At 47.0% G+C, this 24,194-nt stretch overlaps 2 protein-coding genes across 5 annotated transcripts in view; both read right to left on the bottom strand.

The window, feature by feature from the left end:
• Positions 1 to 1,297: 1,297 nt before the first annotated feature.
• Positions 1,298 to 15,819, bottom strand: snap23.1 (synaptosome associated protein 23.1). Of its 4 annotated transcripts, none has more exons than XM_076023157.1 (8): positions 15,660 to 15,819; positions 11,616 to 11,730; positions 7,716 to 7,757; positions 7,158 to 7,206; positions 5,380 to 5,497; positions 4,582 to 4,746; positions 3,879 to 4,023; positions 1,298 to 2,886 (listed from the first exon to the last, which is right to left on the bottom strand). In XM_076023157.1, exons 2-8 carry the CDS (start codon positions 11,670 to 11,672, stop codon positions 2,824 to 2,826), a joined length of 639 nt encoding a protein of 212 aa, XP_075879272.1. In that variant the 5' UTR covers positions 11,673 to 11,730; positions 15,660 to 15,819; the 3' UTR covers positions 1,298 to 2,823. The 4 variants fall into 4 exon arrangements, with proteins under 4 accessions (XP_075879272.1, XP_075879273.1, XP_075879271.1 ...); XM_076023158.1 differs by having other exon boundaries at positions 15,649 to 15,808; XM_076023156.1 differs by lacking the exon at positions 15,660 to 15,819 and adding an exon at positions 15,465 to 15,615.
• A 3,395-nt stretch (positions 15,820 to 19,214) lies between these two features.
• LOC142886196 (ephrin-A2-like) overlaps positions 19,215 to 24,194 on the bottom strand; it is a 79,316-nt gene continuing 74,336 nt past the window's right edge. The window contains exon 5 of the mRNA XM_076023159.1: positions 19,215 to 23,160. Coding sequence (XP_075879274.1) covers positions 23,036 to 23,160 — 125 coding nt within the window. The 3' untranslated portion in view covers positions 19,215 to 23,035. The remainder of the gene's footprint in view (positions 23,161 to 24,194) is intronic.

Raw genomic sequence — 24,194 nt, 5'->3', positions numbered from 1 at the left:
ACAGAAAGAGCCACAAGGTCTTCTTTTTGGCTTGCTGCATCTAGAATTTCTACATATTCGGCCACTGTGTCGCCTTTGCTCACTTCTAATGTATTCCTCCATTTGTTCTGTTGGTTCAGAATCTGCATTTTGTACTCTCTTGGTGTGTAACATAGCACAAACCAGATATTGACGAGACTACTACATTTTGAGAGAATAAACTTTAAAATAAACTCCTAAAATTAAACTTGTTTTTTTTGTTTTTTGTTTACTTTCTCTAACCCCAACGCCAACCCTACTCTTGTCACCACTAAACACTCACCCTCACTGTACCTCTGTAACACCTAACCTCACCCTCAGTACTGAACCGACATCTACAAAAACATGTCTCTTAATTTGCCGTTTGAATCATTGATGTAAAGCTGGCACATCACTAGGGGAGCAAGTGCCATTTCATTATTCTCTCGTTGTAGCTGAGACAGGGGGGCAGTAAAGGGTTGAGAGTCGACACATGAAATCAAGGCGCTTCACAAACGAGGGTGCGCCAGGTTCATTTCAACAGAGATTTATTGAGTACAATTTCCCAGAGGCAGGTGTGAAAACAGAGGGCATTCTTTTTTTTTTTTTTTGCTTTGTTTCTTTGTTGTACAGTCAACGAGCTCATTTCAGATAACTGACTAGCTGCATACAAACATTCACCAAGGAGAAAAAAAAAAAAAAAAAAGGGTCAAACGGTGGGATTTATATTGCGGTGGCTGTTGGTGAATCAACTGAACAAACAGCCCCCCCGGGGAGGCGACGACGGCCAAAGGTTAGACTAATTAGAGCTGCGCTGATGAGCTTCGGGGCCGAGGACGACCACTCACAAGCAGCAGCAGCAGCAGCAGCAGCAGCAACACCACCAACAAACAAAAAAAACCCGAACAACAGTTAGTTCAGTCCAATCTTCAACTCGGCGGCAAAATCACACATCGCCGTCTATTTTCCCCTGCGAAACAAATTAGAGCCAGAAGATGGCGACCGCAGATATCCCGCTTCATCGGCGGCCAACCGTCCGCAGCGGGGCCCCCCGCCCCGGTGGACGGCTCCCCCGCCAGGCCGCGCTGCGCTCCTACCACTCGGGGGCCCCCGGAACGCCGCTCGCCCTCCGTGTAGGGCGTTTGCATCTCGCTGCCAGCAGTAATTCCTCGGGCTGGCGACGCACTCGCACCAAACAAAGCGCCATCAGGCCTGGTGGTTTTTCTCTGAGGCTCCGCCGTGAGAGAAACTGGCCATTAACAGTAGACGTGCCAGGAGAGCTGCTTGTGGTTAGAAAAAAAAAAACGACAAGAAAAAAAAGCGACTAGGAAAAAAAACAAAGAAAAAAAAACAAAGCGGTTGTTATAACACAACTGCAAGATCATCAATAACGGCTGGGCTGCAATCAAATTCCCCAAATATAAATTAGTTAAATATTTTTTTTTAAGGCCAATTGACTTTCATCTTTAAGCTTCTCGGTTGTTTTCTTTTTTTTATACTGCAGGGACTCCTGACGTGCCAAAAATGACAATATTAGCCAAACCAGGCAGGTGTATCCACACACACGCACACACACGCACGCACTGTGTTTGAGGCGGAATTCATCAGCAAGACGTCGGTGGCAGAAACGTCACGTCGAGCCGTCATAGATCCTGATGAGCAGCAGCAGCAGCAGCAGCAGCAGGAACAGAAAGGTAGAAGTGGATGAAGGATGCTTACAGGCAACAATGCACAGTGACAGAATGACTCAGTATTTACACCGACGCTGCAGTGAGCGCGGAAAAAAACAAAAACAAACCAACAAGAAAGTCGAAGGCAAAGTACAGCAGCTGATCCTCGATGGGCCGAGCGACTGAGTCTCCCCACATTCAGTGTCTTCACAAGCCAAACTAGATGCCAACGACTTCAACTAATGCCAAGACAGCCACAACTGGACTCACACAATTGTTTTTTTTCCCTCGTTTGGGAGGGGGGGGGGGGAGCAGTGATAGAAACGAGCGCTCGGGACTCCAGCATCCACGTGTTGGCCGACGGCGCGACATCCGATTGATTTTTTTTTCTCTTTCTTTTATTAAATTAAATAGCTTCTACACTTGAAATGGCGCAAGCGACGTGAGTGCAACGTTTACAGACGAAAACAAGAACGAAGGGGGAAAAAAAAATAAAAAACTTTCCTGCTGAATAGAGAGCAATTAAATAAGCACAGCTCCTAATCATCGTACATGTTACAATAAAGTTCATTACAGGGTTCGACTGTGATCAATCGCAGCAATAAGACAAGGCCCAGCAGACGGTGGGGGGAGGGGAGGTGGAGGACCGTGTGTGTAGAGATGTTCGCAACCTTAATCACACACACACGCTCACACAATGAGAGAGATGCCATAGCTTTGAACTCTGTTGAAAAACAGCAGACGGAAGACAGGAAGCTGATCTGTTCGACTTCCCTTCCTGCGACTGTTGAGCTGCGATACAACACGACTGGTTGCGTGTGCATTTTTTTTTTTTTTTTTTTGGTGTCGCTCGCTCGTGCCCTCTCGGCGACGCCCATCCTGCCTTTTTGCAAGTCCAGTGTAATTTCAAGGGGCCAAACTGAGTGGAGGAACAAACACATCGTTCGTCCGGTGGGAACTCGCGGTTGATTTTTCATTTTCTCTGGACCGGATTGCTGCCTGTGTGCAGGGAGAGGAGTGGATGGGTGTGGTGACAGAGGCTGTGGGAGGGGTCAGGGAGGTGCATGGGGGGGGTGATGGGTTTTAAAAAAACGAAAAAAAAACGAAAAAAAAAACAACCAAAAAGCAGGCCAGGAGGAGGATGGAGCTTGCCGGACTACTGGATGAGCTTGGTGGCTCTCTGGTTGGCCTCGTCGATGCGAGCTTTGTTGCTCTCCGCCTGCAGGGGGAGGACGGGGGAAAAAAACAACAAAAAACAAAGGTGATGAGATGCCAGTGAACGCATTCAAACATTTCATCCCTGCTTCGTTTTGCAGCAGCGGTCTTCTCTAACGATAGAAAGGCTTTGGAGGAAGCGCCTGCAGGAACACACTGTTCTCACTTCCTCCCTGGTCGGCGACAGCAACCGTCTCCTTGGTTCTTTTGGTTCTGCTCTCTGTTCCCTTCACGGTTCGCTGAAGCGTCAGTTCCAATACACACTGCAAGTGATTTATTTATCTACTTTGAGGGGCTGGATGAGCGATAAGTCGAAAGATCTGAAAATGCATCCAATCTGACTGTTGAGGTTCGGTACAACAACACTGATTAAAGGTCCAGAGTGTGAAATCTTTCAGGAAGCCGACCGGACAGCACGGTTTATATTTCGGGCACTGCAAGATGGCTTGCTTATTAAATGGCGGTGCGAGATGGCAGCTAACTAGGAGCCGCACCCTTACTGCTCTACGTACATACTTGTACGGAACCACTGTAATGGTAGGAGAAACATATCATTTTCACTGTGTCACTAGTATACACTTTGATTAATCTATTAATGGGCAGGATGTTAAGTTTTTATTTTTTTTATTTTTTTTTAACTAATATAGAAATTATAAATCAAGCCAAATTTTACACACTGGAGTTTTAAAGGTGGAAACGACGACGGGGTTAAAAAAGTGTTGGTTAGTCAGCGAGTGCACCAATTGACCGACGCCCCCGTTTGTTTACACGCAAATCCCCGCAGGGCGCCTTCGCTTCTAACGACGTGCTAATTGCACTCGCCGTCGCCAGGTTCCCCCGCGGCGTCCTCGTGTTTACGCCGCCGCCGTTGAAAGGAAACACTTTAAATCCCCCCCCCGCACTCAATCGTGAGCGCGGTGGATCAGGCTGTTAAACACCAACTCGAACGGCGCCGTTGGAAGGCGGCACGGTGGAGGTGGAACGAGGCGCTGGTACCTTGGCCGTGATGCTGTCGATGTGTTTGTTCTGCTTGTCGATCTCGGTGCCCATGTCCACGGCCATGCTCTTCAGGTTGCCCAGGACGCTGCCCACCGCCTCCAGGTTCTCCTCCATCTCATCCTCGCGGGCGTCGTTGGTGATTCTGCACGCACGCACGCGCAAAGAAGAGAGAAAAGTGGGCGATTAGTGGGTCTCTATTACGCTGCGGGTTTCCCACAGCAGGGCTTTTTGTTTAATGTCTATTGAGAATGAACAAAGTAGTAGTAGTAGTAAATCACTACTACAAACAAAAGCAAACGTAAAATCTTGCTGGACGAGATTTTAAGAGAATTCCGGCTTGTGTGCTTCCCACCATTCAGTGGAAACACCTGCAAATCGCAATTGTACTTTGTCGAAATTTTTTAGAAATATCGCTTTTATTTTGAAATAAAAACTGTCATGGAAACGCAGCCATTAGTCTGTGAAGCCCCCTGGTATTTAGCTCTTTATTGAAATGACTCTGAAAACACTGGAAAAAATTAATGCAATACAGCTATTTTATGACTTATCGACTATTAATAGAATTTCTTCAAGTTCGTGGGGCCGGATTAAAAAGCTTAACGGGCCGCTAAACGGGCCCCGGGCTGTAGCTTGCCCACGCCGGCTCTCCACGGTCAAAAGCTCTGAGAGTGAAGCAGACAAGCAGGAAGGAGCCTCTCACCTCTTGACGTAGGGGCCGGAGGGGGGCGGGGCGTCCACTCGGGCCGCCTGGCCGTTTCGAACGGCCGACGGCTGCCTGGACACGACTTTGCTGCCGGCGTCTTCCTCTCCTCCGCCGATGCCCCAGGTGCGCTTGTACTTGGAGTCGTTCTCGATCGACATCACTCTGCAGGCGGCGAAAGGAAAACGGCAAAGTCACCACATGTCAAAATAGAGAGAGAGAGAGAGAGAAAAAAGAGAGCAAACACCCAAGCGTGACACAGGTTCACACTTCACCCGCAGCCGTTCAGTGCTGCGCGAGAGCTGGAGAAACGACTCACCCGATGGCCTGGTAATGAAAGACTCCTCCTCTCCAGCGCGAAAGCATCGGAGGGGAGAGTTTAGAGACACAACGTGACGCCACAACGCAAAACAACACTCCGCTTCCACGTCGCGTTATTTGCCGAGCACAACTGCTAACCAATGGGCCGCGGAGCGCCACCTAGTGGACCGAGGTTGAAGAGGTAGACGCTGAAAAGTGGACAATTAGCTAAACTGACTTTTAGCGCTACATTGTGCAGCAGCAAACCCTCTCTCTGGCTCTGCTGGTTTTTCTCCTGTTTTTGTTAATTCTCATGTTCGTGCACAAGAGTTCAAGTCTGACTGAATCGCACATTTCTTTATTAAAAAAAAAGAGAGAAAAAAAAATCCTTCTCCAAAAACTTTCAGCACTCTCGGTCGGTGCTGTGAGGTTGAGGTTCCTGCCAAACAGACGGCAGTAACCAGGTGGTGATCAGCGACTTGGAGCGGTGGCCTGTACCTGTCACAGGGGCAGACGCACAGGCCGCAACACTTGGACAGATCGGTCAGGTTCTTCTCCGCCTGTCTCATGTCCTTGTTGATCTGGTCCATGCCTTCGTCCGCACGCTTCAGCTGCTCTGTAACACACACAGAGACACGCACACACAGACACACACACAGACACACACAGACCTCAATGTGTCAGTCTCTTCTTTCCTGCTACATAAATTTTCCAGGAATTTGGTTGGCTGGTAATTTCATTTTGTTTATTGCCCTGCAGTCATCCACTTCTTTCAGCAGTTTAAATTAAATCCAGTATATGTGCAAACTCGCAAAGTGGGTCAATATCTGGGCTGCTGCGAAAAATAAGTCAACACAAATATTAATAATAGAGGAATTTGCATTTGAAATATGGATTGGTGGACTTTTAATCCCGGCTGCTGTGCTGGGTTCAGTCGTCCTGCAGCCTTTAATACGGCGTGAAGTCTGGGATCGGGCCGCAGAACTTCTCAGCTGCACATGCAGCGTGTGGACACGGTTGGAGAGTTTTATAAAAACGGAAGATGGCAACCGAAGAAGAGAAAAGAAGCGTTGGGTGGAAGCTGATGTCGGCAAAGAGAACTTGCACGAACGAAAACCATCCAAGCTGCAAAATAAACTCCACGGGAGGGTGAAGGAGTTGCTGCGACAGCTCCAGCAGGGAGACAAACGGCTCAAGGATCTCTGGAAGGTGAATGACAGACGAACTGAGGAGATTGCGCTGAAGAAAACCTGCGAGGCAGTGAGCTGGGTTTCTCTAGAGCGGCAAGGCTTGGCAGGAGGAGCCGCAGAGAGCCTCCAAGAGAAAAAATTTTGGAGAGAAATTGGCTGACAAAAGAAAAGGACGCGGGAAAACGCACTGAAAAGAAACAAATGAAGAAAAAGAAAAGTAGCGTAGAAGGATGCGACCGAAACCTGTGGAGCAAACGGAGCCGCCGAAATCCGCATCAGCTCACCAAGAAAAACGGGAAGTGAACACAACGAGGCCTGAAGAAAGAGAAGGAGGCCAAAAAAAAAAAAAGACTGATGTGAGAGTGAAGAACAAAGGGAACCGCAGCAGGAAGTGGACAACGATCAAATAGAGGAGAAGGAAAAGTAATAGCGTCGTGTGGTGGAACCAAGGAGGAAGTGGAAGAAAATGAAATCAAATAATTTCTTTACGTCTCCTCAGATTACAGAGACGAGCAGGAGGACAATAACACGGCCGGCAACAGCGCAGACATATGAGTTTTCTTGTACGTTATCACGGCGGGTTCAAAACCTCCCCGGAGGCTTAGCCGCTGGGAAACACTGAAATTAAAGGCTCGCAGTCGGAGGCCTCCACTCGCTAATGAAGTGGTACATTCTGTGCGGGTCCGCAAAGATACATATTAATGTGGAGCCAGAGCGAGAGAGGAGACAGAAGGCTTCATTATTAGAGTAATAATGATTACTTTGAGGTTAATATAGACAAAATAATGAAAGAAGGCATGTGGTGAGTCTCAACTCCCAGCGCAATTCCCCAAAATTGGCTGGCGAGGCTGGCAGGATGGTCTACAAAAGTTAAAATCTGTACTGTTCATGTCATGCATTCATTCATTCGTATTAGACAAACTAGAGAGCAAAACAAACCAAACAATCTGACAAACACAAAGCCTCACATCTCAAGCCCTGGTTTGTGCATTTAAGAAGCAACAGAGGACGACATAAAGACAGAAGAGCAGACTGACATTGAGCGGCTAGAAGGAAGCGCAGTGCTGATTGTTAAACTGTACGTACCTCCTTGCTGGTCCAGCATCACCATGGTGTTGACGCCAGTCTGTCTGCTCTGCAAGCACACAAGATGGAGCAATTAAGAACCAGCGACTCCATCGCCGTTAACAGACGAGTGGATTTATTGGCTCCTGGAGTAGCAAGAGCTCCGCGTTCATGAAGAAAAATAAAAAGTGAATGAACAGATGCAAATAAATAAAATCCCCCCCAAAACGGTTTAAGAGAGAAGCTTATAAAATAAAAGATGCCCTTAGCGGCTTAAACGACGGCTTCAGTTCGATGGTTTGATTGGATCAGGGGTTTGTAATGTTGGCTCTCCTTTAATATCAAAATCTTCCAATAATCTAATTTCAAACACTCAAAGGCGACTTAATTTCTGAGTAAATTCTAAGCCTGTGCGTCAAACCTCCGAGATCATTCTGCAAAGAGAGACCGTCTCACTAATCTGGGTCCAAGTGCGGACCAATTAAAATCCAGCGCCGAGCCGCTTCCTGTTTCCGAGAGTAAGATCAGACATTTTGCGCTGCTTTTTTTTGTGTGTGCGTCGGTGACGACGATTCTCACCTCCTCTGCCAACTGCAGCATCCTCCGCGTGCTTTCCAGTGACTGTGGAGCAAAAAAAAAGAAAAAGAAAGAAGGAGTCGCAAGTGAGTAAAACGAGTGCAAAAGAGTTTCTTACCTGAAAGCAGAGAATTGGTGAAAACGGTCGGGACATTCCAAAAAAAAAAAGAAAATAGACATTTCTTTTAAGTCACCGAACAAGATTTTAGAAAAATAAAAATGTTACATTTTTTTTTTACAGTCATATTTTATTTGAACAAATTCAGACAACTTGAAAAATTAAAATAAAGGGCCAATTATCATCAAAAGAGAAACGCGGTTTATTTCTCAGTGACAGACGGAAGAAAACACAGAGAAGAAAACACAGAATTAAGACGGAGTCAACAGAGGAACGAGTGAGATAAGAGGGATAAAGAAAATGGACGGAGACATTTGATAAGACAAATATGAGGAGGGAGGGAACCTCATTAATATTCATAGAGTAGCTGGAGACAGTCTGATAAAACACAGTTTCACACGCAAATAAAATGACCAGATCATCCCACTGCTCGTCAGAAAATTAAAATAAAAACATGCTCATGTAAATCATCACTATTGTTGTTTCTCAATAATGCGGAAAAAAACCCAAAACAATCATAAATCATTAAAACATATTATTTTTCTCGATCAAACAAGAGTTATTTAATTATTGTGTGTGATAAGCCGACTGTGATTCAGACTGATGGAAATTTGACCAGTTTTTCATTGTTTTAATTAAAAAAAAAGAAAAGAAAATTGTAGACACATTATTTTCTAAAGGGTTATAATTCATTTTAGTGGCCATGAACAATATGCAATTACAGAATAAAAGGAAAAAAAAAACAAAACAAAAAAAAAACCAAAAAAAAAAAAACCCAGACATTCAGCTGGCAGATCAAGTGACACACACACACACACACGAGCACTTGCATGCAGGAAGGAACGGGCAAAAACGCCGTGGGTCGGCAGGAATGTGGTCAGTTCAGGTGAGTAAACTGCCTTTGTGTCTCTATTAATAGCAGCGGCTGCTCGGAGGAGAGCTCGTGCCAGGGGACGCCGAGCCTCCGAGCAACTTGGGCCGCAACTCGGCCGCTAGCGCCGCCGGCTAATGAACTGCTATCCGGTAGAGTTGGGAGCCGACTCCAACACCACCTCCTCTTCCTCCTCCTCCTCCTCCCCTTCCCCCCTCGCCTGCCGTCTTGCCGCCGCCGTTTGCTCTGAACGCGTTCATCAGTGGGTTTGAGAGGAACGACAAACCTCGAGTTGGCGGGCGACATGTCGAGCTCGGCCATGTTTCTGTTGGCGTCGCCAGAACATCACTTGGGTGGACACACACACACACACACACACACACACACACACACACACACACACACACACACACACACACACACACACACACACACACAGGCAAAAATAAATAAATAATAAATAAATAAATTTTGAAAAAATTCCTTGAACTTGGCCAATTAAGCACAAAAAGCCGGCGTCTTGGCCAAATTTCGCAGATTGGGGTGCTGCGACAAATGTTGGAGATAATGACAGTGGTGTGGTATTTTTATCCGCCGTTTGTCAGGACTTGGACGCAAACACAATTAGAGGAGGTGTGTGCAGGTTCCAGTACACTGCCATTCAAAGGCCCAATGTGTAACATTTGCAAAGGGACCTCCTGGCATCAAATGGAACGGGAAAGAAATAAATGGAAAAATAAAATGCACCTCCTTCTACCACAAAATATGGAATTTTTGCACGCGCAAAACACAACAATTTGCAGAGAACCGCCTTACCTGCGCTAAGTTGTGTTCAAGCTACAATCTGTTCACACAGTGCTGCCACCCGGGGCTCAGGTTGGTAACCGGTGAGCCGTTCTTTTCTTAAAAACCAACCCCAACCCTTTTAAGGGCTCAGTCAAATACCCTCTCTGTGCGAGCAATGAAGGAAGTGTGCCGCCATGCATCTCATGGAGTTGCAGCATCAATAGATCAGCAAGGAGCGAGGCACTCTCTCTCTCTCTCTCTCTATAAAGCTGGATTACTGCGTCGGCCGCTCACTCTGTGGGCTCGACATTAGCAGCGGAACAAACGGCCGCGCCAGCGTTCTATTAGGTGCTTTTTAGATTTCCTGCGAGCCTCACGGCCACTGTGATATTCAGCAGGCGGGCCTCGGGTCCATTTGTGGGTTTGTGAATTCTGACACAATGGCCCTTTGAAATTGAAGCCTTATCCAATTACATCTGAGAAATCTGGGGCAGTGGGTAGAGACACAAACAGTTTGATTTGAGGTGTTGTTTCAGAGTCTCGATGACGTTTAACCAAATGTCAGAAAATGCACAGAATGTGCAAGGCAATCTAACCTGCGTCTCATTCACCTTGATTTAAAATAATCAACACAAAAATATCTTCAATTAAAGTGTTGGGATTTAATCCAATTTCCTTTTCAGTGCAATACTGAATTTAGATAAATACACACGTGAAAGCGGGACTCGGAACACCAGAAAGCAAGATTTGGAACAAAACAAAATAAAAGATTCTGACGTGATCAGGGAGCAAAATGTATCGACTTGAGTGTATAAATCACTTGACTGTAATTATGGAGGAGAGCTACGAGCCTCTAGAACGGCAACAGCAAGACGCCAGCAGACACAGCTCTTACCTGGCCAGTTAGGACAGGCAGGCAGCATTAAGAGGCAATGCCTCATTTCCTCTACTAGCTGTCAGGCAGCAGCAGTACAGGGAAGAAAAGAGAAGAAGAGGAAGGAGAGAAAATTGCAGGGTGAGTTAGAAGTCAGGAATCACACACACACACACACACACACACACACACACACACACACACACACACACACACACACACACACACACACACACACACACACACACACACACACACACACACACACACACACACACACACACACACACCGCAGCGAGTGGAGTTGAAATCAGACAAAAGGAGTCGGCCACAGTGGGCTGACGAGTCTTCATCTGAATCAGGTGGCTAAATCACACGACGGCCCGGCGTGGCGGTGAAACAATTATCTCCCAGATGATAAAACGCTCAGATATCGCTGACAACATTCACACTGTCAGAGCCATCAGGCTAAATTAGGCGTAACGCCTCGCATGCTTCCTATTAGGGCCGAGCTTAGTAATCAACTCTGAGTGTTAATGGATATACTTATCAACCCGCCGGCCGCTCCCAAAGCAGCCGCGGGATTGGAAGCAGAAATATGCCCCCCCCCTCAGAGATGCTTTTGCAATGGAGTTAAACATTGTGATTTCCAGCAGTTTTGTCGTTAAATTTAGACTGCTGCGATGATATCGTTGTCATTGTGATAACTGAGAGGACATTAAAAACATATTTAAATAATGGATCCGTTTAATGGAGGTTTCTGCATTCTTGCCTCCTCTGGCCCAGTTTTGTCTCCGCGACTGCAGTTTGACATTTCTCGCGTGCCTCGTCCTGCCCCGACTGCTTATCTGTGGACGGCTCGCATTCGCATCTCGGTCGTTTGTGGTCATAAATTCAAGGGGCGCTCCGCCCTGGAGTCCTCACTTTCAATATCAAACAGTTGCTCCCTGCAGATTTCAAAGACATGCGTGGAAAGCTGCCCGCTACGCCCTGCACAAACCAAAGCCGCTGATCTCAGCGACAAAATGGGATTCGGTGAACACGGCTGGCGGGAACTTTTAACCGGGCAAGTGCGGGCGAGGTGCCGCTGGAGGTCTGTGGCGTCCAAATGATTTGCGATGGCGCGTCTTGAAGGAAATATTTGAAGTTCTGTCCAGGAAAATAAGAAAACGGGTGTGGAGATACGCTAAATCGTGAGCTTACCTGTGGAAAAGAGTGTGTGAGTGTGTGTGAGTGTGTGTGTGACTGGTGTACCTCATCTGTCACTTGGTTGGCCCTCATGGTCATCTCTTCCACAGTCATCTCTGCCATGTTGCTGCTGTCCTGTTTGGAGGCTCCCCCCGCAGCCCCGAGCTCGATATTCTGCGGCCTGAGGTGAGAGAGTCCAGAGGTGAGGGAGCATCAGAAATATCTGCAGTATCAAAACGGATCCGACGCTCAGGATCTCGCTGGTGTTTCCCCATAGATTGCCATCGGACCGCGGTCACAGAATGACTAACGAAGCTCCCGGATGGAGGAAGTCGTTTAAGAGGAACGACACCTCTTGAAAAGAAATGTCGTGCGCAACCATCGAGTTGAACTTCACTTGGTCCCCGAGACGACAAACAATTCAACTTTTATATATGTATATATATATTTTTTTTTAAAGAAGAAACGGAAATTGGAAAGATAGCAGTGCGTCACTCCTGCCTGTTCTGAGAAGCAAAGGTAGCACACGGACGGGTTCGCCTTTGAAGTGCGCGCACCAAGTCCCAGCGCTTTGTTCTGCAACTCCACGCTGAGAAAAGTGGGAGTGAAGCGCCACATTCCCCGAGATGAAGTGCACGCGGCAACCAAATAAAAGCTGCCGATGAAAGGGAGGAGGCGGCGGCGATGTGCCTCCACCTCGGCAGCGCGCACGTTAAACTGGGGTAGCGCCGCTAAAACTGATCGGATTCTCCGTCGCATTTCTTATCTCCTCTGAAAAACATCCCCCTTTCAACGCTCCCTAATTAACCGAGCTGCAACAAAGAAGCTCCATCTGAGGTGTGCAATGGGCGACGCACGGCCCGAGCTTCAACATTCGTCCGAGCCATTTAGAAATGGAGAGAAAAGAAGAGGGAGGTGCAAAATATGAACAAATTAGCTTCATCTCCGCCTCCAAGTTAAACAAACAAACAAACAAACAAACAAACAACAGAATTCCAGCAGTGTCAGCACAAACACAACAGACTTGGAGGTCAAAATATATTTCGGTGATGAAGGAAACCATCTGCAACGCTGCCAAGAGCTCTTCCCTGTTTGTGCAAGACTTGGCTGTGTGTCCGGCAGGGTGCATGCTGATGCTGGAAAAAAGCAAACAAATTACGGACACAGACGTCCAGCTCAGGGTGGGGGGGGGGGCCGTGGGGGCTGGAAGGGAAGAAATGGAAAGCATGGCTGAAGTTCACAATCGTAAAAATGATCCGTTTAACAAATGCAATGGCAGGAGAGAGAGAGAGAGAGAGTTACGATGTGAACGAAGACGCCGTGAAAATGAATGTTGAAAGCTGACTGACAATAAAGAAAAAAAGTGTTGACATTTCCATTTGTGCTCTGCTGCCTGTGCAGTGCAACAACACCGTTGTGCAACTCTCATGTGACTTTACTGTTTTATGAGAGTAAAATGAACTGCAACCGCCTCGAAAAAGAGCTGTTATGCAAGGATTATTTTTTATTATTATTTATTTTTACCACAACAGGGATCAGACCTCTATTAGCAGCACATTTAATTGAATTATTTATTTATTTTTAAAGGCCAGATGACTTTTTCAAACAAAAGTTTTGGGATGATTGTTGCCGAGAGAACTTGCAAGGTTAAACGTTGACTTTTAGAGGGTTTGCCAACCAAAGTTATACTAACGCAATTAGAATTCAAGCATCATCATGGGCTGGAGACTCACACCAGCAAGTGTGTGCGTCCATCCAATTAATATTTTCATAAATGGCTCATAGAGATTATTTTTCACAGCCGGTTTGCCTGGAAGCACATTCAAGGTTTTAGCAAATCCTCTGCGAGAGATGCTATCTGTGAAATATGTTTTGACTGTTTTTGTTTAAAAAAAAAACAAAAAAAACAAAACAGAAGAAACACAATGTTAACAAAGTTAATTCCACGTGACTAAACAACACAGCAGAGCTCACTGAAAATTAACAACTACTCTTCATAGTCTTACACAGTTGTGGCATCAGGGTGAATACGAGACAAAGTGGTGCTGCTGAGTCTGCAGCAGCGCATGATTGTGGTTTGGTTGAAGAAGGAACATTTTTTTTTTTTTTTTGGTGCTGTTAGATTCTTCACTTCTGAAGCGCCAACACAGCAAAGCGACAGTGCCAAGACTTAACGAGCGGGTCCAAGGAGGAGACAAAGTAAGCGCAATAGGCTTTTAAGAGGCAATCTTGTCCACACACTTACAGGACCGTATGCTGGATGCACCCTCTCCTTTCTTTCCGCATAATCCGTTTTGAGGCGCCATCAGGATCGCAGCGCCACAGTTTGTACGCTAGAAATGCATTCCGTAAAGAAATCAGATTTTCACATGGAGTGAAGTTTGTGCGGTCCACATTCACAGCGAGCGCTGGGAGGGGAGAGGAGCGGGAGGACGGCAGCCTTTAAGATCAATATCGCTATAAGCGGAGGCTTAAGTTTGTTTTTCCGTGTTGTAGAGAGACTGAGCTATCAAGGACAGGACTTGTTGACCGTGAACAAAACGCCACCCTTCAGGAAGCTCTGCTTAATACCCTCTAACATCCCCCATCAACCTCCGTCCCTTTAAAGTTCAAGTGGCACATTCTTGTTTTTCTAGAATTAAAACAAAACTGCTGAACTCCTTCCTGGTGGAGAAAACCCAACATCCCGAGGGAATAAGTCAACTTGGCAGACATGTGGGAGGACTTAATATTAAGTCTATTTGGACCAGGAGTGCCGGAGTTTGACTGCCTTTCCTTCGAATGATTTAGTGGGGGGAAATGGCCAGACTATATGGATGTGAATTTACTACTTGCGAGGGCTGCAGCAGAAATAATTCACACTCACCACAACAGTCGCACATAAAACATGTCAGCGAGACAAGGAAATCAATAGCAGTGACAGTCGCTGACAGTGGCATCTGCATTGCTCGCGTATGGATTTATGCCTGTGACTAAATGACGAGGAGAATACACTTGATTCACAAGAGCGACACTTCCCAGTTCGCTGAGCTTCTCCAGTCAATAGTTACATAACAACAGAGTGAACTCTTTCTCCAGACCTTAATAACAACACTGCACCTGCCCAAATCAGAGAAGAACCTAAAAGCAGAGAAAACCGAACAAGGAAGGGGGCAGAAAAAAAACAACATACGCACGTACCTGCTCATGTTTTACCTTCTTCCCTCCACTAAAACGCGACAGTGTGACTCAATTCCTTCAGGAAAGGCACATTTCTCGTTCCTCTACCCAAACCTGTTCCTCCAGATCTGACGTGTTGTTCATTCAGTTAGGGCCGACGGCCTCATTATTATGCTACCTTCACGTCCCCCCTCCCCCTCATTGATGTCCTTTCACCTTCAGACGCGCACGTTTTCCACACTTTTAGCCCGAACCGACTACTTTTTGAGCGCACAGCGCCTGACCTTCACATTTCATTCACTACACCTGTTGATCTCTATGGTGTTTTTCGATAGACTCTACACAGAAGACAGCGAACTTTGTGGCGCGACCTTTCATTTCAGAGAAGCGCTTTCGACATTCTGTACAACGGCGGTTTGTCGCCACTCGCCACTGTAGGCAACATAAAATAAAATAGTTTCGCTGTAACGTTTCAACGGTGCAAATGACGACAACAACAACAACAACAACAACCCAACTGCTGCGCTGACGATAGCGCCAAGCAACTGTTTAACGACAGTCACTTGACAAACAAGTGACGTTAGCGCTGACTGAGGGGCAAGAAGCAAGTGCGCTTGAACAAATAGCCCCCCCCCACGACGACACTCAAGTTTTACGGCAGTTAGGTCCGGGATACAGGATGTGGAAGTGAAAGAAAAAAGTTTGGTAAACGAAACCAAAACTTGTTTCCTTACAGTACAGTCGAGTTTTTCTTACATTGTATTAGAACTTGCAGAAAGTCCCCCTCCTGGGACGGCACGTTCAGTCAAGCTATTGCGCTGCTAGTTGCTAAGCTAGTCACTTCCGCTTTCCTGTCAAGCGCCGAACGCCGCCAGTCAAACTGGAGACGAGCGAAGAAAAAAAAAGAGAGATGTTTATCTTTCCAGCCGACTCTACTTACTGTCAACCCACCTTGTCTAGAAGTAACGACGCCGGTACTCCTCCTCCTACTCCTACTCCTCCGCCTTCACGGTATGTGAACTTGGCTCAGGTAAACTTCTGGATTCCGTCAGTGCCTCCACCGCCTGGCCGTCCAAACTGTGCTGGGTGGTGCTTTCAGGAGTCGTGGGGAAAATGGCCATCCCGAAGTTCTGGGCGTTTTTGTTCCATTCCGTCCAACTCAAATATTTCCCGGGACAGTTGAAACCTTTACGAAAGCTTCCACGCGAATGAATGAATATAAATAAAGAACAGTCATTTGTAATGCAGGAACCAACTTCAGAATTTTGACTCTGTAGAGATAGCAGGAAGGAGTTAAGATAGGCAACGTAAGTACGGCTTTGTGAATCTTTTTGTAAAAAGTGAGATACGGTCAGAGCGGTATGAACTTTATTATTATTATTATTATTATTATTATTATTATTATTATTACTACCATCTCATCAACCGAAATACGCCGCAAAACTGAATGGAGATCACTACCACACCACCACATTAAAGATCACGTGTGTTTTTACGAACCACCCTTCTTTAATGTGCTCCTTTTAGACACGAATATTTTACCTTATCGCTTTAAACTGCATGTTTATTCTATGGATGTTCGACATCGTGTTTTCCGTCAGACTTCGGTTCCTGGGGAACACGTGAACGCAACACATGACGGAACGCATGTCCTGTCATATGACTCCGTAGGTTGAGACGGAAAAAAACGGAGGCGCTGCTCACTCTCCCCGCACGAGTGCAGCATTTACCCTCAACCCGGGCCTCCCACGTCACCTCTGCTCCCCCTCCTCCCCCATACTTTACACGAGGACAGAGCTGAGGAGTTATTTTTTTTTATTAACAGCATTTCTTTTTTTTTTTCTTGACAGGGTGCTCTGAAATCTGAGCCCTCTGGCACCGAATCTGCTGCGTAATTCAAGAAGTTTCACGGTTCGAAACATAAAAACCCCGCTCAAGGTGGCAGCAGTGACTCTAGGCAGAGTGTCAGTCTACATATCAGCTGACAGCATCTTAACCATCTCCCCCCCTTCTTTAACTTATTAATTTCAGCTGTAGGCTAAGATTTCCCCCCCTCTATTTGGGACACTGACACAATGGGTAGACGCTGATGAGAGCTGCAGGTCTTGCACAGGCGAAGCTCAAGAGCTGCCCCTCAACAAATTGCCCGCTATTGCGGGAAATGGTGCCCCGCTGCCTTCGCCCATGCATCTTTTATTGAATCTACATAGTATGCATTATTTAGCAATAACACACGGCTCATCTGGAGCCCGTGAGCCCACGTGCGTGCGCGCCCTATATACTGTATGTATGAGTGCGCAAGTCTATAGTTAACTTTCCCTGCTGTGCAATTTTCGCCATTTCACGCCAGACTCAGCAGTGCTTGAAGAGGAAAAATTAGTATTTCCTCCGTAATTACAACCGAGCTATGACGTGTGTGTGTGTGCGAGAGAGAGAAGGACAGAGAGAGGGGGAAAGACAGAGGGAATTAAAGAGGGAAAGAATGGGCCAGGAAAAGGCGGTGAAAGAAAAAATAAGTGGTATGGGAAAGCGGGAATGATTACATCAAAGTGTAATAGTGACTACAGATGGCACGTTCAGGATCAAGCGCTTTCATCATGCCGTTGCTCATTAATAGGGATGGGAGCGCTGCCCTAATTCCATAATTCCTAAATCATGGCAGTTAGCTGAATAAGAGGAGACAAAAGTACAGGAGAAAAGAGGCAAGCGAATTAGCCTGTAGCCTAATAATGTGTCAGTGGGAGCCATAAATCAGCCAAGGGGGGGTTGGAAATGAAGGGGAAAAACAGAAAGAGGAAAAGAATGACAAGGGGTCGCCATCTGTACTTCCTGGCTGTCCTTATTGGTCGCTGCCAAAACCAACATCGCACAGGCCAAGTGTGTTCTTGGCAATGCTGGCCGCTCCACACGCAAAGCCAGCCAATGAAATTAGCTGAAAGTTATTCATTAAGTCTGGGGGGTGGGGGGGACGGGGACGCGAGTATACAGCCATGTAGCTGTGTGTGTGTGTGTGTGTGTGTGTGTGTGTGTGTGTCAGTGACACAGCCCAGATCACGTCTCTCGTGATTTCAAGGAGCAGCACATGCACATTCCTGGCTGCGCTCCAGTTGCGTTTGCGCATTTGTCTTTTTGCCTCACAAAGACGTCGGGAAGGAAATCACGAGGGAAGGAAACGCTTTACGAGGCAGAAATTTTCCCTCCTCGTTCTTCTCCCACCTCCGCCTCCCCGCCTTTCCCCAGCGACTTGGCAACTAGTTCCGCCGCCACCTGATAGTCATCGGGACGAGGGAATCGGCTGAGCAAGCACACCGCGCGGGCGGCCTCAACGTTCGGAGATGCTTCTCCCTCGCCGCCCTCCCTGTCCCCTCCCCTCCCCTCCCTCCCTCCGCACTCGGAGAGGGGCTCTCATGTGAAGCAAAATTTGATGGAAACTGGAGACATCGATAGCCATTAGACTGCTTAGCACTGGAGGGACAAACACGGTGAGCCATCTATTATTCATGCCCCCCCCCCCCCTACTCCCACTGCTTCAAAACAACATTTCTGATATTGTTTCAACATCTCCCTCAACCAGAATAGAGACAAGTCGGCGGTTTTAGGTGACGCTGTTTAAACCCCTGCGCCGATTGTTTCAAGGCAGCGCCGCGGCCCTTGTAAACCGCAGAGGGAGAACAGTGTCCACTGTCTGTTCATGTCCTGAAAAACCTTTTGAGCACAAAGAGAGTGCAGAAGGAATTTCATATTCGCTTCCACCACCACCGGAGACTTTTTTTAGCTCTGAGGCGTCTTCAGCGTGTAACATTTCCACGTCTTGTTCAAGGGCGTCGGCCTTTGGAGGAGCCGCGAAGCTGCCGAGGAGGATCGAACCCGTGACTTTTCAGGGCAATGGGCCTCACAAAGCAGGCCACGGTGATGCGCTGGAGGTGTTCATCATTCAACCCTTTGTAGAGAGGCATGATGGGATGCCAGATATTCGGGGACGTTAAACTGGTAAATCACGACGCGGGTCGATAGGTGATTTTAAATGAGATACTGGCCAACTTCATGAAGGATGTTAGGAAACCTACCTCAATAGAGATAAAGGAACAAAAAAAAATAAAAAATGTTGCACCGAGAATAAAATACACAGTCGTGATGCTAATATTGGGAGTTTAGGATTGGCTGTTTGTCTGCTAATTCTCCAGACTGGTTAAACAGGAGGTGAGGTGACATCTCTCCTGGGGATTTCAGGAGTACGGTGAAATGTGGCTGTCATTTTAAGTCGGACTCAGTCTCGCTGTTGTTTTCACACCTCCTTAATTACATTTTTTTCTCCGACGGACAAAAAAAAAAAAAAAAAAAAAAAAGTCTTTACATTTTCAATCCTCCCTAGAATTTCTTCCCAATGCATGTTAACAACTCACCTCATGACGCTGAATCGATTACAGATGCAAATGCGCGTGTCCCTCCAGCAGAACCTGCCATAAGGCGCAGCACACAGATGTTCCATGTAGCACTCAGGGGTAATTAATTTAACACTTAAAATGCATTTAATTCAAATACTGGACATTTTTAGGGGCCGTGTGTTTGCACCGTACGTGCCAATTGCAAAGTAAAAGGTCTGGTTATGGCACAGGTTGATGCAATGTCATCACATACACATTTGTGAGAACACACTAAAGACACGGCTAATGATAAAATGGAATGTAAGCAAAATAATTCCTAGTTATGCAATAATGATGAAATATCATTACATTTAAATAATAAAATTAAAATTCATGGAATAATAGACATTAGACAAAATTATATATATAAAAAAAAGAAATCTGGAAAATACAAACCCCCAAAACGACAAAAGTAAGTCACAAAAACAAAGCCAAAAAAATAAGTATATAAAAAAGGAATGACTGAGTGCCTTAGTCTTGAAAAGGTAGAAAATATTTTTTTGTAAGTGCACTGAGTAATTAGCAACTAAGGTTACAAAATGAATGTGCCAGACACAAAAACACAACTCCTCATCTCCCCCAAACTGTGGCATTGTGTGGTACATTTGGATTGTGTTGGAGTACAAAACATTCAAAGTCCTACGCGTTTCCTCACCCTCACTCTCCAACCTGCCCGAAAGCCGATGAAAACAAGAGAGGGGAGACTCCGCCGAGCCACTCGGCTGCCGCCTTGTCAGCGGCTCAGATTAGCTGTCACACTGCCGAGGGAGAAGCAGGTGAAGATGGGAGGTGGCGATTTCATCCGAATAATTTCATGCTTTGACTGGCAGCGCTCAACGCTCGGCCGTCCCGAGACCTTTTGACGTCAGAGGAAGACGGAGCGGCCGAAATAAAGAACCCGGGTGCCCTTTAATAGACGGATACAATTATCTGCCCTTTGAAGAAAAGAAAAGAGGAAAGGTGGAAAAAAAAAGTCCCCAACATCAAATGAAAAACTCAATTTCATTCCCCACAGAAGAAAGTCCACTCCACTCATCTTGGTTTTTTTTTTCTCCCAGTAGACAAAAAGACAATCTTTATTTGTGTGTTTCTCTCCTTTGCTCTGATTTCTGTGTTTTTTTTCCTTTAAACTTTTTACTGACTGACTTAAAATGGCTGAAGTCAGCTTCCACGCAAAAAAAGAAAAGACAAAAAAATAAACTGCAGGAGAGGAAGAAGAAGAAGAAGAAGAAGAAGAAGAGGAAGAAGAGGAACAGCACAAACAGAAAAAGGAGACAAACTCATACAATGACGCTCAGGCCCGGAGGCATCCTACCGCTACCAACCATGAATCACAAGCCAGGGGAGGAGGAGGAGAAGAAGAAGAAGAAGGAGTAGAAGAAGTAGAAGAAGAAGGATAGAAAGGACAGCATCAGTGGAATCGAAGAAGAGAAAACACGGTTGTTGTTTTTTTAATCTTCCACAGGCTAAAACCCCATCACTGCATCCCACACAGGAGTAATTAACAGTGATTGTAAATGCTACAAAAATAAGATGAAACAGGGGAAGGAAGTGCTTCCCTTTTTTGTTTGTGTTTGTGTGTGTGTGTGTGTGTGTGTATGCCATGTCTGTGTTTATGTCGAGATTCTGCATTAGCTTTTTTTCTACATACGTCTGAATTTTTATGTATCTGTGTGTTTGTGTATCTGTACATGTGTGCGTAGGCGTGTGTGTGTGTTCACAGTGCTTACTCATTATTCTCACTTCCCGACATTAAAAGACGCCTCGGTCCCACGACGAGCGCGCGCGCACACACTTTTCTTCTCCTCTTCCTCTCCATCCCTTCTTCTCCGCTGCCGTTCCCTTCAAAGTCGTGTCCATGAATGCTCAGAGGAACAGTCCTGTTATCAAAGGCTGTGTGTGTGTGTGTGTGTGTGTGTGAGAGAGAGAGTGTGTGTGTATATGCGTATGTGTTTGCGATGCTACCCATGAAACACACACACACACACACACACTTCGCCATCACTCGCTCTATGAGCCTTCCATCCTCATTGGTTCAACCCTGCTCCCTCCCACCCCCCCGCCTGGTCCAGACCCGGGTCCAGCTCCAGTCCGCGCTCCTGTCCATTACCATCCAGTCTCGGGTTCTGAAGGGCTGATTTCCAGTCAGTTTCACCCTGTGGGTCCATTTATCTCACGGCCCTGGCTAATCCATCAGTGGCCCAAAGCCAGACAGGAGAAACCGTCTGAGGAGAGAGAAGTTGATTTTTTTTCTCTCTCTTCCCTCTCCTTTTGATGTCTGGGGAGAAAAAAATAAAATAATAATAAAGTCTCGAGGAGAGCAAGAGAGCGCCTGGCTTGGTGTTTTTCGCTCATTCCCCCCCCCCCCTCCATGAAAAAATATATCATCAAGGTTGATCCGAAGGTTTCACAGTGGTCATGCAAACTTGAGTGTCGTCTCCCTTTTTTTTCCCCCCCCCCCCCCCTGCTAAAACCGCTTGTCCTCGCCGCCTCCTGCCATCAACCGCCACCCCACATTTTCCCTTCATCATTCCAGTCCGACAGAAAAGATACTGTAAGTGACCACAGCCGTAGTAATACAGAAGGACTTGACGGGGGAGGGGCAGGGGGAGGTTGGGGGCGTGACCAGTGGTACATTCATACATAAGAAAGTCAAGTTGACCTGAGCCAGGCGACATTAGACAGTGCAGAAGACGCCCGTGCTGGCCAGGCTGTGATAAATGCTTTTGTTTAGAAACATTAATAAGACAAAAAAAAGTAACACACACACACACACACACACACACACACACACACATAAAAAAAAAAACACAACCCGCCTGAAAAATATACAACCTCGACAAAACCCTCCCCGCCTCCCACTGGACACAGGCTATGATTATATTTGTCATTATTATGTGAAATCCAAGTTTAAAATAATCAATCAAAAGAAAAAAACAAACAGACAAAAAACAAACCGTATGATTTCTATATCACACTGCTGGGAATCCAGACCGGCCCTGAAAATATCAACACACACTGTATAGTATTACATTTCCCACGCGGCCGTATTCATTTAAATCTGCACCCGCATTGTTTTCCTTATTCCTGCACAGGCAGCTGCACTTTTCTCCTCTGTGTCTCCGCATATTTGCTCTCTCCCTCCTCCCCCCCCCCACCCCCGCCGTGGCCGGGATTGGGCCGCATAAAATATGGAAAATTCAATTACAATGCAAGCTCGGCCACTTCTAATCCATGGTTCGACGATGGGACGGCCATGTGAGAGGGAAAGAATGTAAAAGAAATAAAGAAAAGGGAAAAAAAAGAAATCCAATTTCTGTGCATCCAGGCCTATCGCTTAATGCTTCCGGCATGTGATTGGATGATAAGAATTGCCCTGGAAAAGACAAGTTTAATCATAGCCGCGGCTGCACCGAAACCCCATCGCTGGCCGAGAGTCAATAGTCATATCAAAAAAACCAAGACAACAGACAGAAGACCCCTTGAAATGAGTGCAGGAAGGTTTCCTCCATGTGTTTTTTTTTTTTTTTTGTCTAAAAGGTGCAGCTCCACCAAAGGTTCGAGGGTCAGGAGGTGAAGCCACAGCTTCCCAACGAAGCCGCAGAGCCTCCGACTCTCTCCACCAGGAACCGAGCAGCGGTGTCCACGGCTGGGCTGGCGCTAGGGCGGGGTGTGGTTGGTTGGTGGTCGTCTAGAGGTGGAGGGTGGGAGGGGAGGAGGGCGGAGACAGAGAGATTCCCTGAGGGGTGGGTGGAGGGCAGGCGGGGTGATGGATAAAGGGGGAGACGGACAGCCCAGCCCAGCGACCGTGGGTGGGAGTTTCCGAGAGGAGGAGGAGGAGAAGGAGGAGGAGGAGGAAGAAAGAGGAGGAGGAGAGGAGAGGAGAGGGTGGAGGAGAGGGGATCACGGCCAGGAGAAGTGTCCCAGGATCAGGGCGGTCAGGGCGGCTAACGGGGCCACGGACCCCGGCCTCCGGCCCGGATCTCCGTCAGTCAGGAAGGGCTCCGGAGAGTCGTATCCCGAGCCATCTGAAAGACAGAGAGAGAGGAGGAACGACAAAACATCTGAATGCAGAGGGACGGACGGATGGAGACAGACAAGATGAGTGTCGGGAACGCCGGGGATGGACACGCCGCGATTCCGGACACTTTCTCTTCGGCGCTCCGCTTGTTTTTCCGGGTGTTTTAACAATTTCAGAAGCGCCAGCGAGTTTTAAATCTGGCATGTTGATGCGCCTTGGAGGAGGGTGACGGCTCCCCACAAAAACAAGATGTTGTCATGTCGTGACGTCCAACTGCTGTTTGACAAACACGGTTTTGTGTCCCTTTCCAAAAAATACCTCAAAAAATAACCGTACAGTGGATTTGTTGCCGAGGTCGTATCCCGGAAAACGTGTCGCCGCGAATAAAGGAGCGCAGACAGAAAAGTGCAGACAAGTGAAGAGAAGAGAGGAGCGTGGATGACAAGCAGCGACACAACCAATCACCCTCCTAGTGGGAAGAAGGGAGCCAGAAAGGGAAGAGCGGAGGAAGGAAAGAAGGAAGGAAGGAAGGAAGGAAGGAAGGAAGGACGGGAAGGGAAGGATGGAGGAAGACGACAGCAACAGAGCTCTGCAGGGGGTTTAAACCAACCTAATTACAGTTTAATCACAGGGACTCAGAATCTGGAGCAGCTGACGCACACACACGCACATTAACACACGCATTAACACGTGCGCACAAGAGCAAGCGCTCGCAGCTCGCTCTGCTGACAGCGTTTCACAGGCGAGATGGAAGAGTTGCAATGTCAGACAGATTACTTTAACAGCGCGGGGGGGGGGGGGAAGGAAGCGAGAAGGGGAGGAGGGAAAAAAGAGCAGCGACGGTGACAGTATGAAAGGATGTATGTTGTTTCAGTAATTATGGAGCAGGAGAGAATTCCCCTTCCCCTTCAGCCAGACGTGGGAATGATCTGAGCCTGGAAAGCAGCGAAAGGCCGACTCTCATCGTCTTCAAAAAGCCGAGGTCTTGCACCGGGGGAGCTGCCGCTGAGGCTTGAATCTAAAGTCTGGCTCGGGTTTGGG

The sequence above is a fragment of the Nelusetta ayraudi genome, unplaced genomic scaffold, assembly GCF_046127955.1.
Source record: "Nelusetta ayraudi isolate G7.1 ecotype Tasmania unplaced genomic scaffold, CSIRO-AGI_Nayr_v1 ptg000015l, whole genome shotgun sequence".
Taxonomy (NCBI): domain Eukaryota; kingdom Metazoa; phylum Chordata; class Actinopteri; order Tetraodontiformes; family Monacanthidae; genus Nelusetta; species Nelusetta ayraudi.
Note: the sequence above shows the minus strand (reverse complement) of the source record. Positions and strands in the feature narration are given on the sequence as shown.

Coding starts and splice junctions, on each gene's coding strand:
- snap23.1 (XM_076023155.1), bottom strand. Junction 7,758..11,615: donor CCAACCAAGTGACAGATGAG/GTACACCAGTCA, acceptor TTTGCTCCACAG/TCACTGGAAAGCACGCGGAG. Junction 4,747..5,379: donor TGCGTCTGCCCCTGTGACAG/GTACAGGCCACC, acceptor CGCCGCCTGCAG/AGTGATGTCGATCGAGAACG.